This window comes from Monomorium pharaonis, chromosome 10 (genome assembly GCF_013373865.1).
Source record: "Monomorium pharaonis isolate MP-MQ-018 chromosome 10, ASM1337386v2, whole genome shotgun sequence".
Lineage (NCBI taxonomy): Eukaryota > Metazoa > Arthropoda > Insecta > Hymenoptera > Formicidae > Monomorium > Monomorium pharaonis.
The window spans coordinates 3,096,674-3,117,288 of NC_050476.1; the positions used below are offsets into that span (position 1 = coordinate 3,096,674).

At 41.8% G+C, this 20,615-nt stretch overlaps 1 protein-coding gene across 2 annotated transcripts in view; it reads left to right on the plus strand.

Moving 5' to 3' along the window:
• LOC105838959 (neural cell adhesion molecule 2) overlaps nt 1-20,615 on the plus strand; it is a 232,877-nt gene that overhangs the window by 142,615 nt on the left and 69,647 nt on the right. For both annotated transcript variants that reach the window (XM_028193824.2, XM_028193822.2), the window contains exon 3: nt 4,191-4,399. In XM_028193824.2, coding sequence (XP_028049625.1) covers nt 4,270-4,399 — 130 coding nt within the window. In that variant the 5' untranslated portion in view covers nt 4,191-4,269. The remainder of the gene's footprint in view (nt 1-4,190; nt 4,400-20,615) is intronic.

The window sequence follows — 20,615 nt, forward strand, 5'->3', positions numbered from 1 at the left end:
TATGATAATGCTGCAAGACATTTTAATAATTAGCTTTAGCATACATGAGCATTTCAACGATCTAATAAAATTATTTTTAGTAACATCGTTGTTTTCACGTATCGTTGCTACAATCGTTATTATATTCTTTATTAATATTGTTATCGTCACTTTAATCCCATTGTTGTACCATTATTATTACATGAAAAATTGCGAGATTGTAATCAGTGTTTATATCCGCGATCAATTTTGACCGCGGTGCTGACTTGTGCATTCTGGGAGAGACAGGGAAAGCTCGGAGTGACGCTTTTTAATCGCTGTTTTGGATTCAATCCAGAATAATACAGATTGAATTTCGCGGCGATGTTACACAACGTCCGTTGTGTCGCGATGCACATACTAATGACAGAACAGAGCAGCATCGCGATGCTCAGCGAAAATGCAACATTTACGATTGAAAAATGTTTAACAGAAAAAAAAAAGAAAAGCGCGCGGATAGAGAAGGGGCAGGGGAAGGGGAAAAAAAACTGCAGCGCGAGCATTTTGCTCGCGCGGGCGCGCCGTTATTCGGTGGCATCGCAAACAGATTTAAATGTTTCCCGTGATTTTGCATCAGATTTTAATTACCCGTCACCCGGGCGCCGGCCGTCAGATCGCTCGCCGGCGATAGGGCCGGGTCGCCGCGCGGTTTTTCCGCCGCTCTCCGGGGAAAATGCGATGAACGCGCTCGTGGATAACGAAATTTCGCGACAGTTTCATCGGCGCCCAAACGCCCGGCGCGGCGTCTTAACCGAGTTAATCCCGGTAGACAATAAAATTGCGTTCGCCCGGCTTTCCCTATCGCGCGGCGCGCGATTTTACTCCCATTTTAATTTTCCCTCACGTACTCCATAAACTACGTGAATTACGCAGAAAACAAACAGATTGCTCCTTATCTCGGGATTCTCGTTGGCTCGCACGCGACGACGGGATTTAATTAGTCGCTCTGAAAATACCTTCAATTCGATCAGGTACCGACGAAGTACCTGTCTTTAATAATTCAGTATCGGAAACGGCGGAGCTGAAAATTGCATTTCTGCATAAATAACTCATTCGCGAAATTCATTAGTACATTGTCTACCCGATGAGTTTTGTATGTCCTTGCCGTGTATGTAGGATAATTTTCATTCAGCACCGGGATTACGGCTAATTTACGCTAGAAAAAACTGGATGTTGGACGCGCACATATAAAGTAGCTTTATCTTTAAAAAAATTGAAGAATCGCAATCGGACGTGGAAAAAGTTTATGGGCGTAAATTGCGATGCGAGCGTTAGGTAATAGGAGCTCTCTCCCCGCGTTAATCCTTCGGCAAAACCTAACCCTATTTTACATCCTTTCCTTTTTAACGCAAAATTATTGTACGCCGACGATGTATTGCATTTTTCATAAACAAGCCTCTATCTGCAACGCAGATTAGCGGCGGCTGTATTACGGCTAAGCACTTTATACCTCAACGCTGTGCTTAACATGCAGCTCTCGCTCCGCCTGCACCATTATCCGCTTCCTTTCATAGAAAAGCAGAAACGCGCCGCGGCCGACGCTCAAGTGTCCTCGGCCCGCGGATTTTAAAAACCCTTTTCAAACGTTACGATACACGCGTGCGCGCGCGCGCTACCGAGAAGCACGTCACGCAGTAACATAACGGATTCTAAAAAAGGAGGAAAAATAGCAACGTCGCTTTAAGCGGATTCGTGCGTTCGAATGCCGCACGTGAATGGATGGATACGCGTTTATTCGCGGCGTTACATCGCGAAATACTTGCATTTCCCTGACAATAATCGCGCGAATGGGGAATACGAACCGATACCGGGTATCCGAATATTTGCGACCGGAATGTTAATAACACATCAACGCCGGGACCGGCAGAATTTGAGAAATTTAAAAATCGATGCGTCGCGCGCAATCGGCGTCGCATCATCATGTAAATCATTAGACGGTAATTAATGGCGAAAGAGTAACGCAATCGCCGTGAAATGAAATCAATTATGGCAGTATAATTATTACAATTTAATAGCGTTCACGGCTTGAAATAATGATTGCCCGTGGTATATAATGATCAGCGGAGGAACTTTAATTATGTGCCAATTACAACAGCCGCGATAACGCGCCTCGGCTAGAGCGCGATTTAAACTATGCCGCGCGCGAAATCCCCCGTGGATTTTAATTTATTCCTTCGTGTCGACTGATGAATTCATCCGCTGCCGCGGTGGAACAACGCTCATAAACATTAATCGAAATTTGCCGCGATAATGACGCTCGCCGTTAAACATCATTGCCCTCTCTGTCTCTCCCGTCATCCAAATCGCGAGCGTGTCTTTTGAAATCGAGCATCGAATCATCCGATTGACAATTGACAAGTATAAAACACGTACATGTGACCGCGTTACCGCGACGGACTGTCGTCAAAGTCCGTGGCAAACGGAAATCTGCTTCGCCAATTTTTTTTCTGCCTTCAATTCACTGTTAAAATTTGAAACACCGAGACTTTGGATTTGGGACGAACGGTCAGATGACACGATAGATTTTCCATAAAAAAAAATTTATTCGCTGTTTCTAAAAACACATATTTTCACACTAATTTTTATATTATTTTCATATTTACTCCGAAAAGAAATGTGTTAAAATAATATGCTTTAAGCATGTTAAATTATGTATTTACTTTTAAAACACAAAATTGACATGTTAAATTGAAAAGCGTATTAAGAGACTTTCTTTTAAGTAATAGAAATGTATTTTTATGACACATTATTTCACAGATGTGTCAATTTAACATATTAATACAAACAAAATGTTTGTTAAAAGTGGAAACATATCTTAACATGCTTGAAGCATGTTTTGACATATTTCTTTTTACAGTGTATATGCTTAAAATTTATCTTTATAGCTATCTTAATGTAAAACTTTATTTGTCAAATATGGTATATATATTTTTTTGATTTGATTGAAATATATAATCATGATATTTCTTATACGTCTCTTATCTTTGCTTAATTTACTGAAAATTCTTTATTTTTAATATATATATTTATAAGTTCTATAAATGTCGCGTCATCCCCAAGAAAGATTAACGATGAGTGAGTCAAAAAGTGATCATTAAGAAAGTAACGTGGTAGAACATTCACAGTGTCTAATATCTATATGTCGCCTCCATAGACGTCCGTCGTCTTTACAGAACTTTTTGCGCTGCTTTAAATATCCCCTCCTTGTATCGATTCAAATGGCTTTCAGCGGGGCTCACCCGTCGTAGAAAAAAAAAGGACTCGCGACAAAAACGCGAAAACTTGGTTGTATGACGGAATCGTGCGCGAAGGAAGAGAAAAGTTCGCGGGTTGACCCGACGCAAAACCGACGACGCGACATTGCGGCGGCGGTGGCGGCGGGAAAATCTCTGTTTTACAAGAATGGTAAAACAATCGGTTTTGCAGTCCGTTTCGCTCCCCCTCTTGCGAACATTCGCTGCGTTTTGTCTTTACAACAATTCCCGTAACGAGTATTTTATCTACTCATGAAATTATTCTCGCCATAATTCAGCGAAGTGGCGCGCCGCAGCATTTTTCAGATGGGCATTTTCGCGCGCTTATTATTGCAGATGACACAGATCGTAAACTGTGTAACGCTACATAATATAGCATTTCGGAAATCTGTCTGTCGGATTATTTACGTGACTGACTGCGTCATAAAATATTCTTGGCAAAACGCAGCCGCGTACGTAATACAACATTTTACATGACCTATATTTTTTATAAATGTCGTTACAAACGCATTTATCTTGTTGAATGGAATTTTATTCGCACTTTTTAATTTCAATTTAATCTTCCGATTCGCATCTCTGAAACGGAAATTATCGCATTATCATCATCATTATTGCATACTAAATTCATTTACACGTACATTTTAATATGTAATATCAAAAGGTGAGAGAATTTATAATCTAGTGACATTAATACGATCAAATTCTCTGTTAAAATACTTTTAATACAGCTTAATATCATAAGCCCTCTTTTATCCAAAAAAACGAGAGAAGGGAAGCGAATGCGCGCCCGTTATAAGCATTCGTCTTTTGTTCATGGGGCAGATTGTTTTCGTTTTTTCAGAGGAGAGATCAACGCAAAACGATAGTTCATCATCAATACCTCGTCCGTTACTAACGCGATAATTTTTTTTGTCACAGTATCGACGCCAGGAACCGGGAGTTCGGTGTCGCCGAAAGATGGTCGGACGACAGCGTATTCTCGCATCGCGCCTATTTCATGCTGGACAAGCAACCGGCGCAGCTGGGCGTCGAGAATACGAGGGAAGAGGACGCCGGTATCTACAGGTGTCGCGTCGATTTCCAAATCGGTCAGACGAGAAACTCCAAAGTCAATTTAACTGTAATCGGTAAGATTTCTTTAAGCCACCCGGCATCAGTACAATTAAAGATAGATGTATATTATTAAACAGATATAAATGGATATAAATATGTAAGAAGTGAAGAGAAAATTTTATTAATACACAGAAAGAAAGCTTTCTTTAAATTTAATAAACCGTTTTATTTGACTATTCCAAAACATATTTCTTTGTTTTTAATAAATTTTATCAAATCTAAAGAAATTTGTATAAAATTTATTAAAACCAAAGAAATATATGCTTTGGGAGAGTCGAACACAACTGTTTATTAAATTTAAAGAAATCTTTCTTTCTGTGTACTTAAAGAATCATGTTAAAGAAGTACATTGTTGCTCCAAGCGATTCATCGTAATTATCAAAGTAACGCGATTTATTCACGATTTCTTTTGACATTTAATTAAGTTTGACCAATGAATTTTAAGCAGGGTAGTTTCTAAATTACACGCTCTCGTGCAATTACGAATTTTTTATGAGAAGGCAGCATTACGGATGTGAAGAAGTTTACAGTCACGTTTTACGATGGATCGTAAATCCAAAATGGAAATTGGAATGTTTTTGCAGCTGCCGTATTATACGATAAACATTCGCGGTATCGCGGTTGGAACGAGCCAATCGTGAATTGGCTTGGCAGTTTCCATCTTACATTATTATCCGAAACACGATGTCGCACGAACTCCCCGTTCAGTTCTCTTATTCTTACTCGCAGTAATGAGAAAGTGTTCCGGAAGATCGTTCCAAGTAACGGAGCCAATTGTAACTTTGCCGGAGCTTCTCCCTGTACATAATTACCTCTTTCATTAATACCCAATTAGCCGCTTGAGCACCGGGCTACTCAACGTGTATTGCGTTTATGCTAAAAATGACACGAAAGTTTTACGGGCTTCGTATATATAAGTGCCGCCTTGAAGTTACGTGTCTCGCCGTACTTTCGCAACTTCACTCACTCTTATAAGACCATCGTAAGGTATTGCCGAGTGCTTAAGACGCGGAAGCTGTAAGGATCAACTTGAGACTCATTGCCCGGAGGTCGCCGAAAAGGACTTTTACTGGCATTAAAGCTATTTGATGTTTGAGAAAATGTGGCTAGTTTCGCGCGAGCCAACAGGTTGCAAAGCAGTGCGCGGACGATAATTATTTGTCGCTTTTACAACCGCCCGATAAAATCTGATAATTCCGACTTTTCCAATAACGTATTTCGCTCAAGAAGATACACAATACATGATCTTAAATTCTATTGTAAATTCTAGTGTACATTCTATTTTTCGCTTTAACAAAAATAATTTAATTATCTATATGAAAAGATTTAATTTAAATGTGTGGAGAATGTCATTCTGTTTTGCCTCAAGTTAAATGGCAAACTCTAGTAAAAAATTTAATTAGAGCGATTTTTTAAACTCATTTTTTTTTAACCGCGTTTTAATATTACGCCTTATTTCCAAACCACGTTTCTCGTTGTTGTTCGACGTGACAAGCATTTTCCGCGCGCCAACAAAAGTATCGTAAAACGGCAATTAAACGACGTAATAAATTTGAAATAAAGTAAGCGGTCATTCGAAGCGAAACGAACATATAGAATAACGGGGAGAAATAGAGGGGGAGGAAAAAGGGAGGAGACAAGAGAACAGAGTTCAAGGAGAGAAAAAGGAATCCAATTAACATCCTGTTGAAAAGTTATGGAAACGCCAACGGGCGAGTGCGCGTCACCTAGGGATTCGCCGCTGGCCGGCATGTGCCAAGGAATTTTTCCCGCGGGGTAATTAGCTCCCTCGGCGCACACCCTTCCTACATCCCACCGACATCTCGCACGTCCTTGCTACGAGCTCGCAGATACTCCGCCCGTTGGTAAACCTTTTCCAGATGAACGCCAATTAACGTGCCTTTACTCCCATCGCGCTTTCGCCAGCGAAATTGCACATCGTTCTCTCGTCGGCTTCCCTGTCTTCCTCCTCCCCCACAATAGAAGTTACGAAATGTCCGAACAATTGCAGTCGATATATTCGTATATATTTTCCATTACGAGTTCAATGAGAAATAAATAATGTAGAGCCGGTGTATCGAGATTTCAAGATTCCATTTCTCATTTTTAAATATCATGACAGAGCGAATTTCTGTTAAATCTAGAACGTCGAGATGAAATCAATAAAAAACGTAACTCTGAAAAAACTCATCGCATTTCTCCGTTTGATCGAAGAGGGAGGGAGGGGCAGTAATATCGGCGACAGTATATTAGTGTACATAATCGCGATCGCCATCGCGTTACGACGTGGAGTGTGTGTGCTCACGAGATAAGCGGGAATGGGAACGCTGTTAAACGTCACACTCGTGGAATTTAAATCGCTCTCCTTTACAAGCGCGCTCGCGTTCCATCGCATATTTGCGCGTCGCAACTGTCAAAGAGACCGGGTGTGCGCCGAACAGGCGAGGCGAGAACGAAGCAAGGGTGCATTCGAATCAGATGCACCATCGCGACAGTGTCAGGGAGGATAGTGGATGAGGGTGAAAAGGAAGCGACTCGGCCATTAGTAATGCGAATTTGCTTTCTTAAGATGGCATGTTTTGTACTTGAAGATATACGGCAGAGAACGGATCAGTTAAAACGCGACATTAAATTTCGTTTTCTGTTCAGCGAATGTAGAAAACAGCGAAACATTTCTTTATCAAACGTAAATAACATATACAAACGTAATAAAGATTTAATTAAATTATTATAATATAATATAATGATTTAACAGAATTGAACAGTTTCCTATAAAAATCATGCAAGTCCAAAAAATTACATTTTCGGGAAACAAAAAACTTTTCATTCTTCTCATCTTCAATCCGTTCATTGTATAAATATAACTTTTCTTTGGATATGTAATAAGTATAAAAACAAAAAGGTAGGCTTTAATTACAATTTTGAGGGCTCACAAGAAAAAAGAACATTCAGATTTGATTTATTTCTATTTTGCATTTATTATTTATTTACCTCACAATACTTTACATTTACATTTTTATAACATTAATAATGATGAAAAATGAAAAGAAAATATTTAAAAATAATAATAATGAATAATATGTACACAACTTTTATGTGACAAATAATTTTATTATATTTTACACACATATTAAGAATACAATTAAAATCGCTGTATTGTATAAAACAAATAATTCATCCAGTTCAATAGACAAGATTATTGCAAAGTCCTCTTGTCAACATCACACAGACACGACCATAAATATCTGTATAGCTATATTTTTCGCCAAGAATACCGAAATGCCTCCATCGCGACGGTTGCCCCGGAGTTACCGTATCGAGGAACTTTGTGTTTGACAGTGGTTATACCGGCAAAAAAATAGAGGGAATACAGAAGGGTGAAAAGTTTCGTAGTCGACGGGAAGCAGACCTTTGACCCGACGTTAAAGCTTTGGTAAAACGAGAGCATTTATCGTAGCAAGACGTTGCGGCTCCCTCCCCCCCTTCGATCGAGTAAGAAATACAAGGTATTCCAGTTCCGAAAGTATAGAATGTAATTCGATAAATTTTCCGCGCGCTATTGGCGATTTCACGAGAGGCATACCTCGCAATTTCTGTCGGCCAATATTGACATTTCAATACGTGGATAACACGCGCGGAGGCGGACATAAATTTTGTGTATTTTATAATTTTGTAAAATAATAATGATATACGTTATCGTTTGCAAATATTTCATTGCATATTCTTTAATAATTATCGGATTTAATGTTTTCGGCTATCAATTATTGCATGTGTAACAATGTCCGAGTGCGTAATATAATTATCACATGATAAAACGACACGGTCTTCCGCCATATATTTAATTTTAATGACATCGCCATTATGAGCAGTTAAAAAACTATATGCTGTAATAGAAAAGGAATAACGGCTCGAATACGGTCCCAAATCGAGGGTACCTGAAAGCCCGCCCCGGTCGGTATATACCTATCAGTTCTCGTTTAGAAGCAGAGATATTATATCATGCTTTAAGGTTTCATAAAATACGGGCGAACTGAAGATAAGGTGGTTCCCGGGTAACCAACCAGGGGAACCACCAGAAATCGGTGCAAAAACTCTAAAGGAATGGCGGCTCTTCGCATTAAGACTTCCTCGAAGTCGAGCTACAGAAAACGAGCGCATTTATCTTCTTGAACCGTTGTTTCTTTAAAGTAAGGAAAGGATGGAACGGCAAGAGAAGGAGAAAGAAAGAGAGCTGCGAGCGAGCTTTTTTTGCTACGGAAGGGACAATACATAACTGGGTAATACCCGAGTCCGCGGACCTGTCGTTCGCCCTTCGTTGATCCCACCTCGTAATCGCGATAATCGAAATCCCACGTAAAGGCAAACGAACTGCCTGCCACTTCCATCGGAATGAAAGGGACGGGAGAGAGAGGAAAGGGGCGTAGTTTTCTCTTGCAAAACGTTTCTCTCGCGTCTGCGAACGCGACAGTGTAATACCCTTCGCATAGCGTGTGACATCGTCTCACTTCGCGTCTCTTCACATTATCTGATATCGTTGAGTCATGGAAACTCCATTTCCGACGCGCGACACCGTCGTTGCGCATTCAACAATAAACGCGGGGAGGTGAGTTTTGTGTTTACCGTCTTTAAAGAAAATATTACGTTTCAAGCGCGCGCGTCGTACAGCACGACCCTCGTATCCTCGCTACCGCTGCATTATGATTAATGCACGCCAAGCGCACCGCTTAGGAATTTGCTTTGTGCTCTCGCCGCGTCTGATTAACGAGCAGCGCACCTACCGCAGTACTTCGTCACGATTAAGTAAAACGGCTGCGAAAGAGGGTAGCGAACAGAAAGAGAGAGAGAGAGAGAGAGAAAGAGAGAGAAAGCGGACAATCCGAAATCTTTATTCAACGGTTGCGGTAGTCACCTCGTGGTGGAAGTTAGCGCACACGTTTTCAGAATTCTCGATACAATTGATAGGGTTTTGGCCACTTCCCAAAAAGTTCTAGGTTTCCGTATTTACAGTCTCTGCCGGATTTCTCTGCTGGGGATCTCTCGCTCTTATATTGAAACGTGATACGGTTTTATAACCGATCTTAAAAGGCAGCCTGATAGTTTTTAAATAGAATTTTTGAAGTCTGTATTTGGCTCATGTATATTGCATTATTTCAAATATTAACACGCACTCTTTTTTATCTTCGCTTGCTACAATTTTGAGATAAAATTCATATAACGATTACAAATTTAGCTTTCTTAATATTTCAAAATAAGTTCTGGCGTTCAAGCGCAAAAATAACGATTTGAGAATTCTATCTTTACAGCGGTGAAATGATTCTTATCCAAACCGAATTGAATTCGGTTGTTGTGAGTAGCAACAGTACTCGGATATGATTTGGTATCGCGATCGGATATCTTTGCGAGAACAAACGTACGAATGGCGCGCGATGAAAAATAAAAAATGTGTTTTCACGAGCGATTCGCGTTTGGACTTCGTCATGGTTCGAACGCGACAGGCTATTCGTCTCGACGCATCGATGTCGATATTGAGGGGGGGGGAAAAAAAGAGAAGTGGAAAGATACAACGTGTTCTCTCCTATTTGAAAGGAAGGGGTCCGAATAACTTGGCAAATTTTCCAAGCGTGGAAGAACGTTCCGCGGGGATATCCGCCACGGTCTCCGCTGCAGAACGTTGGTGTCGATATCACCGGTGTTCGACTTCCAATATTGGAGCAACAGTGTGACCAATTCTTCTCTCCTCGGTTACGTAAACCAGTGCAGAGTATCGAGTTCGGTGCAAAACAACAGACGTAATGTCGGATCGACAGCCAGTCGATACACGATACAGCCACCACTCGACTCGTGTAAATCCGCTGTAAGGTTCACCCGGCCACAAGCGCGTTCTTAGGATCCTCGGTTTATTGGAAACCGTAGGTCGGCACGTCGAGTGAAGAGAGAGAGGAAAAAAAAGAGGGTGGGGAGAAAGAGAGAGAGAAGTGCCAACGAAACATGTTAGTCTCGAGAGTTATATTTACTCGAATCAACTCTCCTCTCGATGAGCGGTTGGAATTACGGAGAGCTGAGCAAGATAAAAATCGGTCGAGTGCAGAAATATCAACTGCTCGGTGGGCAGCAAGAAACACTATATCCCTGCAAAATCCAATGTTATATTCGAGGAAGATCTTACCCCTTAAAGAAATAATATCTTTAAAAGATAAAGGGAGGAGCTAGCACGGAGGACGGGGCCACATCTGGCGCGCGATAAAGAGATAATGCATCGCAATCAGTTTCAGCCAGCTTGAAAATCGGGATAAATTTAAGTACGATTATCGTTTTCCCCTCATAATCCGCGAGCATTTTCAACGAAAATAATTATTCTCAAGATTACAGTCGTGCCCGCGTATTCTCCCCCTCGCCCTCTAATGAACGCAGCCCGGAGTAAAATCTGTAAACGTACGTACATCGGACCCCATAATGATCGGGATAAAAATTAACCGCGGCGATAACAGTAAAGTGAAACTAAGGCAATAATCATTTTAAAGCGGATTATAAGGCAACCTCCCTGGTAACCGGAGAATCGGCATTCTCGACACGGACCGTATTCAACCTAGGCTCCCTCGTAACGCGTTTCTTCCTTTCATGCATATATACATGGACCACGCAAGCATATTCTCCATTTCGGAGGGAACGCGTTATTCAAATGATTATAAGCAAAGAAATCGTAGGAAACAATCCGTGATTTTGTCATAAAATGTGACTACGAAGGATTGGAACAATCTTACATTGCGATATGTCGTGCTGTAATAATAATTGATGCAATAATATTGTTTGGATTTATTATACACGTGATAGGACATCGAAAGGATAATAAAGGTAATAAAAACGATCGATTTTACTTTTTGTGTCACGGCGACACGGTCGCAAATACCTGAGCTCATCTGTGAGTTTAAATATTAAAAATTGCGCGATCCAACGAATTCCTCCCAAGACGCTCCCGTGTAATCTGAGACGAGGGAAACCCTCCTTACGCCACCGAGTACGTTCGATTTGCTCGCTCGAAAGTTACGAATGGAGATCCGTCCCATGGGGGCCGAAGTTTTCAGTATCCGCCGATGCCCGCCCTCGTGCCCGGATTGTTCTCCCGAAAGGTAATTGATCTGGATTTGCCCGCGCTCGCGCTTTCCCCGCGAACTTTTAATAGTATTTTACTTCTAAGCACGCGCCCATCCCTCCCTCCCCCTTTCTCATCCCGTCGGAGACGACCGATGCATCCAGCAACTCAGTAGAAACGGGATTCCGTCGACGCGGGACGCGGGAACTTTTCTCCTCCCCCTTGCTAAGTTCGAGCAAGAACTGTCGAAAATTCTTGCTTACTCACTTACCCCGTAAATGCGACTTCGGTGTTGCGGACTTAGCGGGGATCGGGGCGGGGGTGGATCGTTATCGCGTGCGCGCCGGCATCGCGGCTCCTGGGACATCTTTACCGGGATATTTTACTCTCCATTCTACACCGCCCGTCGCTTTCCGGTACTGTAATAATAGAGAGGGGACCCCGAGATGCGATATCTCCTCCGATAAAACGGAGGCTTTATTAAAGTTCCGAATGCGTACGGCGATGCGTATACGCGGTTACTATACGCCCTTGTAGAGGCACATACGTCTCGCCGCCATGGCGCCGTTACTTCTCGGAGCGAGAGATCATTGATGCCTTCTTTCCCTCTAGTACGTAGCTTTCCGCGTCACTTTTAGATCTCCCATGCGGACGAGTTCAAACGGAACGACAGGATAGATCCCGTAATGCTGCGGAGCGCGCGCATAAATTTTATGGCGTTCCGCGGTCCTGCTCTCAAGTTCTTAAACCTGGAAGACGCGTAACTTTCAATGAGAGCTTGAAAGTCCCCCTTTTTTTATATTACCGTTACGCGGTAAACAGACTAGACTCCCATAAAAAAAAAAGCGCAAAGAGATTGCGCACATCGAACTTCGGTTCGAGCGTCTTGAATGCGAGAGATTTATTTCTCGACACTGAAATTTTTTCGACAGGCAAGCTGCTTTCTTTCACGCGATACGTAGCCGGGTGAAAATCCCTCGAGTAAATTATATTCCGCTTTCCGCACTTTTCGCAACTTTAATCGAAAATTTCATTGAACCCGCTGTCGCAAATGTAATGATTTTAACAACGTAATATCGTACCGGTAAGTGTGCCATAGCTTTACATCGTTATAGATTACTACTTTAATAAAACTTGATCATTTATTTTATCACGATTATATCTCAAGTAGCTGTTTACGATGTTAAATTATTACGACGTCGTGCACGTGTAGTGGCAGGATCGCGGAAGGTGTTGATCCATTACCGAAATTGAAAACTGTCAGAGCGCACACCTGTGCGTGCGTAAAGTAAATACGGGAGCAATCGGGTTTTTAGTCTCTGTCGTCGGTCGGACACATTGCGAACACGTTCGTGAATACGTGAAGCTCCGACACGGGGCGCGAGAGACAAAACGGCCAGATGAAGTTAATTGTCGCGGCGCGGCTCGCGAATGAACGCCCGCTTATTTTCCAGCGGGATTGAACGGCGTGATGGAAAATGGTTGCGCGCGCACGGCGCAGCGATGAAAAATTGCGGGCACGCGGAGCGCGGGGCACACCCTTATCGTAATAAGTCTTCCGAAAGTTTATCCAACTTGGAGTTTTCTCTACCCGCCATTTCCTCGAATCATTTCTTTGCAGCGTACATTTGTTACGCCGGAATATTAGCTTTTTGCGCGGCACACTCGCCCGATTGTCTGCTTGATGAATCGACTCGCGATGGAATAAACGCGATCCAGAAGTTGCGCATTTCCTTTCGACTCGACTACCACTATTGCCACCCGGTGAATTTTTGTGTCGATCTTTCTATCGCGGAAATTCGATTGAAAACCGTATGTGATTGAAGGTAGATATTTTCTTGATCGAACCGCAGATAAAAATTCCATCAAAGTGGAGTGTTTATTTATACTATTTACTTCTTTGATGAAAAATCATTTGCCGAGCTCGTGTAATTATCCGCTTCGAAGCTTATATTTAATTTTTATGAAATAAAAAAAATTTTTTTCTAGTCTTAGTTTTTTTTATTCCGGAGAAATATATTTTTCCGGAGTCTCCGTCACGAAATTGTCAAAGATGTACGAGCCGCCGCCATTGACAAAAATACCTGAGCATAAACATCAGGTATCATTGCGTTGTAAAATAAAGCGGTGTAACGGTTTTCAAAACGACTGTAAAGTACGACAGTAAACACCGGTTATTTCGCGGGTAATAAAAAACGCTTAAGCAAGCTTTCACCTTAAAAAAGCGGTCAAAAACCGACCATAAAGGGGAACACGCGTCCGGATGTAGTAGACTTTTTTCAGATTGTTAGCGGGACTCCACTTCGCTTTTGCTCTTCGTGGTTTCAAACGCGGGTTGAAACGTTAAGCGACTCCGGAAGACTCTTTCGAGTTGATGAAGCTCACGTTGGTGTTGTCCCGTGCCAAGACAATAACAGTGTAGGGACGTAATGGAACATAAAGAAGAGAGAAGAAGCGCGCGGGCGCGCACACAGCATCGTCCGAAACGATCTCGGATAGTACGGCCAACTCGCCGCTCGGAGAACGACCGGAAACGACGTTCGAATTCTGTTGCACGGGGTGTTGCAGGGCTTTAATCGCCTCGATCCGACTTTTCCACTACTCCGGTAAACACACGGACGAGTCAGAGAAATCGCGAAGCACTGCCATCGTGAACGTGACGACAGTCTCTTATCGAATCTACGCCTCGTCTATCCCGACCGATTTTCCCTTCTTTTCTGTGTGTGTGTGTGTCTGTCTGTCTGTCTCTCTCTCTCTCTCTCTCTCTCTCTCTCTCTCTCTCTCTCTCTCTCTCTCTCTCTCTCTCTCTCTCTCTCTCTCTCTCTCTCTCTCTCTCTCTCTCTCTCTCTCTCTCTCTCTCTCTCTCTCTCTCTCTTTCTCTCTCTCGCTTTCTTTATTAGAAATAGGAGAATGGGGAAAATAATTGCTTCGGGTTTCTCATTCCTTATTCCATTCTTCTTCCGCCCTTCGCTTTTTCGTCTTCGGTGTGTTCCATTATTCTGAAGAACCGGAGCAACGTCGGAGAGCGCCGTAAGCAGCGTTCGGAAGACTAATCGACGCGTTCAAGATCGGTTAAGTAGAGAACTGGAGAACAAACGGATGCCTCCGTTACGTTCCCGATGTTAATTTCGATGAGGGGAGAGGAGGACCCGCGCGTGTATGTCGAGGAGATCTCGACCGAGAGAGTATCGGCGCGAGTAAGTATCGGAAATTCTCGGCGAATTATATCGGAGGCGTCCGGGCTTTTCCGGGTCGTTTTTTCCCCCGCAAGTCTTACGGGAAACGCGATCGGACAGGGGCGGCGCGCAAAAGTCATTAAAGGAATATACTTATTCGCCGCTGACCGACGAAGCGCGGAATTATCGATCCCGGCCGGTCGAGGTGAGAGCACTTACGCGTATCACATTTCACGAGAGATTCCATTTAGAAGTTCTTAGGCTACAGAGTATTGCATCGCGTTTCCCAATTCACATATAAAAGCGATCACAAATCAAAGGGTACGTTGGATCAAAAAGCGCATTGTAAAAACCCTTGTGTAATGTTGTTAACAATCGTTGAATAATTACTTTGTACGGCTATTTTATATATTCGAATTTGTAGGACGTCGTGTAATACGAGAGCCCATTCAATGCACGAAATTCGTTTAATTAAACTCGTTTATTAAATTTTTCATCAATTAATATTAACGTCCTGCTTTCTTTCATACAACATTCTATTACGGGTATGTATAAATAAGTACAATTGTCGGACAAAGTACAATTGTCTGAAGGAACAATAATAATAGCTTTTTTAAAAATAATAATAGCTTTATTGAAGTACAGAAAATACAAAAATATAAAATTTGAGAGAACAGCACTTCAGGAAGCGAGATATCAACAATAACTTACAAGCTTATATACCTTTAATATAATATAATTACTAGAGCAATAAAATAATAACTATAAAAATAATAATATATCATACGTGGAGATAAAAAATATTTTCAAAAATCGGAAGTTCAAGTTGCACCCGAATTCATCGTGCATCAACGAGTGACATTGTGCATTGAATCGCAATATGTAAAATAGATTTCCTATCGTGAAGTTTCGTAAGTGAATCCATCAAAACTTTTATAAAAGTTCCGGTAAGACTGATGAGTTTCTCCCCGGTATCGACCTACCTCAATGCCGATTCTATCTAAGCGCTCCATAGGATTAACCGAGTAGAAATCTGAAACATTCAGAGCGAAGGACGGAAACTTTTCGGACGTCTCGCAGTGAGAGATTTACGTACATGATACATTGCCGGAATATCAGCGAGGGAATTTAAACTGGATTCCCTCCGTTACATCAGCTACCTACCACTGAACTGCTCCGCTCACAGTGTACTTGTAATTAAGCAGGATTGCAGCACGGAGAAATTATCGCTAATCATGATAAGAGTAAGGATGATTTCGTACCATGATATTCCAGTGCATAGTATATTTAGTACAATGTACAGTGCATATTTTATAATTTAAGCATAGCATCTATGTAGGTATAGCAAATAGGAGAAAGTTGCTGAATATGTGCGTATCGGTTGCCTTAAATTGTATCTCATCAATATTTTATATTTTGATTTGATATAAGCAATATATATATATATATATATATATATATATATATATATATATATATATATAAGCAATATACACATATTTGCAATTATTATAAAGATTAAATCAATATTTTCATAAAGTCTATCAAGTTTCCTTAAATTGTACTACCACAAATTTTATTACAAAAATGATATCAATGTGAGGCTGATAAGTGATAATAATATCAAATTAATAATTGAGTGAACAAAAATGTATCAGTTACAAAAATAATTTTAATTTAACTTTTTATTATTCTTCTTTATTAATTATTGAATATTTGATTATTTTTTTGATAAATTATTAATAAAATAAATACTTATTATTTTTTTATATTTTTAATTATTCTAATTCACATAAATTTTATACGATTTAATCCACAGACTTAAGCAACAAATTCTTAAATCGTATTCTTTTAGCGTGTTGCTAAAAGGCTCATTGAATAAATTAATTTATTCATGAAAGATTAAAAATTATTAATGAAACATTAAAAATTATTAATGAAAGATTAAAAATTGTATTAATTAAAGTGAAGGATTATATAATAAGTAAGTACGTGAATGATATAACACCATGCTACAATTTCAACGCTTATTTGCGTAGAAATCAGTGCCAAGTGGGAAATACAAAAAACAATTTGAACGGTATGCATTTGGCGATTTTTTCTTATATTTGAAAATCAGCACGTGTAATGCAATGGATGGCCTAATATTTTATTCGACGTGCTCGACAGGATTAGCCTCACATTATATTACATGTTAAAATCCTACGGCATCGACAGTGCCGTCGTAAATCAAGCTCCGCGCATCGGCTTATTTCCGTGGGACGCGAAAATTCCGGTTGGACGCCGTATAAAAAATGACGTCAATTTTTCAACGGTAAAAACTCCGCGACGTGGAGACTTGGTCGCGACTCGAAATCACATCTACTACATCGTGTTCCATCCGTCGAAGTCGAGGTGTACAACGCCGTATATACGTATATGTATTTATATATAGATATATATATACATATATATACGTTGCTACCGTAGCATGATTAATTATCCCGGCGGATACGCGACCACGCTTCGTACGTCGTCGCCCGCACGTATCCGCAGAACAAATACCGCGCTCGATACACCATTGCGCCCGTCTAGATGTCCGCGCGGATTCGCAGCGCAGCTACACAGCTCCGTACACACGGAGCGGAACAGCTGGCCGGTATTTGCTAGAGCGGCCGTTCGTGGCTGCGCCCTGATCGCACGGATACGCGTCCGAAGCCGGACGGATAAACCACGAGCGAAATTAAGATGATGACCAGCCCGGTTGGCTGGGCGAGTTTGCTCGTCATCGTCTCTCTCTCTCTCTCTCTCTCTCTCTCTGTCTGAAGTCGGCGGCCGAGTTTCGAAGTCACTTCGCACGTACCGGCACTTGAATCTTATCCGAGCACCGAGCAAAAATACTTCTGACTGTCCGGAGTGGAAGATTGCCGTCTTCTTCCACTCCGTGAGTACTTCGAGACGTCGTCGGCGAAAAGTCGAGGGAAAAGTTAGCCTCTCGCGCGCTCTCTGCGGTTCGTCGCGCAGTAAGAAACGTTCTCGCGGAATGGAGTTGGCGCGAGGAGGGCCCGCGACGAAGCCGGACCGAAAGTTCTCGCCGAGTATCGGGACAAGAAGTGTCACCGCTGTAACGATCGCGAACTCCCCTTAACGCGACGTCCGATGATTTAGTGGCCGTCCGCTACAGCGCGCGCGCTTGAATCTCGGCGCCGCCGCCGCCTTCGCCGCCGGCCGGAGAACAAAGAATCTTTCTTGTAACGTGTACTCGGTCACGCGCGACATATCTTATTGGAAGTGACAATCGAATGCGCGGGCTCTGACGCAAGAACTATACAGTTCCGATATTGACAAAGTCGGGGAGGTCTCGTGAACTTCGATTAACCGATGACAACGGTCTTGTTCCCGTTAATTGATGCCGCGAACTTCGTAACTACGTGAATCTATAGCGATGGCATTGGGAAAACTATGCAATCCGTAATTATTTCACAATAACGGTTGCAAATTTATGTCAAATTTAACATGTATTGCACGGTTCACTCAAATATTCTAGAACGTAACATAAATATATTACGTTAAAAACACAAAAAAGTAACATTGATGCAGTTTAGAAATAAATCGGAAAAATATAGTTCTTCAGTAAAATTAACATCTATAATATATTGACACACATACATTGATTTGTTTATTCTAGGAGCAATGTTTTAAAACTACAATATTTTTGTGTTGCTCGTTCATTTGTACATAAATTGTGTTGTAATGCGAACGAAAAGTTTTATTAGCAAAATATCATCTGCAAGGATTCATTGCAATAATTATTCATGTACATTTTCTACAAATGTTATCTTCTCTTACGTTTCAAAATGGTCTACCGGAATTCTGAGAGCACTCCAAATCAAAAGGCCTCTTGTAATTTTAAGTAGCAATCAGCTTTTAAATGTAGGTACACAGAGACGTCTTCTTTCAGCGAGGGTAACACTAATTAAACAACGTGCCCGGTACTTTAATTTCTCGCATTATTCCCGTGACTTTAGTATCCTTTGAAGGATGCGGTTTGCAAAATCCATGCGGCATATCTTCCTGCAGTCCGACGAGAAATATTTGCTCGTACATTTCGCCGTTTTCGCTCTTTTCTTTAGATATTTTCGCCAAGCATGAAACATATACGAGAGTAAAATATTCACGAATATAACGTTGCGCGGTATCCACGAGATACATACAGTTTTCTATAAAAAGTTTTCTATAAAAAAGAATGGACCGGCCGTAATGGTCCGTGCCGACATTCAACGTGAATTTGACAAAAAAAAAAGTACTCGTTTTTTTCCGAATCACGTCCGAGAGTTAAATCGCAATCATAATAGAGAGAGGGGGAAAAAAGTCGAGATTCGGAGAATTTGGTTGCGTTCCCGTTTTGTTTCCCGGCGAGTTTTCCCGCCGACGCGGCGCCGCGGGGCGACGGCGCGAGCGCCGAGAGAAACGGCTGTGAAAATCACTACGCCCGTCATCATCTACGCGCGTATTTAATTAAAATGATACCCGGGCGAGCGCATTAATCGGGCACGGTCGATTGGTTATGAGACTTATCTCGAATTGGCGTTGAATTATGTAACACTCGCGTCGATTTGAATATTCATACGTGCGTGTGCAAGATAACGTGCACGTGCTCCGCACGCGTGCCCGATAGCGAAGCACTTCGTCCGCGCGTCTAACGCGCGCGTCGCGCCCGCTTCCTTTCTTTTCACTTCCGACTCTTCAGTTCGATGAGCTCGCCGAGATAATTACGTCGTTCATTCGTGCGCTCCGTCAAAGGTACGCGAATGAATTCCATAGTTTAATAGATTAATTAATTAATTAACATTACAGCAGTGAAAAGAAAATCGCATTTTTACACTTAATCTTTTTAAAGTGTAAATGCTGTAATATTACCATATTTGGATCTCCATACATGGGTTTCATAGAGCATTACGCGCAGCATCCTTCCAGAACATAATTTCTCTCTCTTTGTACAAAATGTTATTTTTACCAGCGACATGTCTTTTATTAATGTAAATAATGAAACGTCGCGTAAATCTGAAGGAGACAGGATTTTTTTTAATGACACATGATGCATTATGCACGTTATTTATTTATACGTAACAATAACTTAACAATAGCGCAATATACACATTTTTTAATTTTGTAAAAATCTCTTGTACATTTTGAAAATAATTGCGTTAATACGTGTATTGACGATTCCTCTCAATTAACCTAAAAATTTTCAACGCGTATCAAATAAATTGCAAAGTCCAATGTAAAAATTCGATATATTAGAAATAATACGATTTTTCACATGGTGCGTCTGATTCGGGCGAAAATTCATTTCGCGTCCTGCTTCCCCCTCGTGTTCGTGATATGTTCCGGCCGAGCAGAAGGGCGATTCTTTTGACACGACAAGACAATCTTATATTCGCGCGGGATAGAACGAAGTAAGGGGATAAGGATCGGTTGTACTTCATTCTATCTTGGTCAATCCGAGACCAATCCTTCTCTCCCTCTCTCTCTTCTTTTTCTCTTTCATTTCTGGGAGCAGCAAGACGTGAAAGATTATGGGAAGACGGCGCTGAGAGAGAGGATTCGTACAAAAATACAAGCGTATTAGCGGCGAGAGCGGCGCAAAGGGACCAAGGGATGGTAGATAGCAGGAAAGACGGAGAACCTCCCTTCGCCAGTAAGAGCCGACCGGAGAACGCGCTTCGACAAGCCCGTTGTTTCGTTCAACCACCGGCGAACCTCCGGCGTCGGATTATACCGGATGTGTATCTACGGCGTGTACATGGCCTCTGACCCGAGCACGTACGGGACCGAAGCCCGTAGCGAGATATACGTGTGCGAGAGTGCGGTACACGGAGAGCGGATATTACGCCATGCGGTACACCAACCACCTCCGTCCCTGTCTGTCTCGACAGGGTTGTTTCTGTTCCCTCGCGTCGGGTCGCATTCGCGCGCGATTTT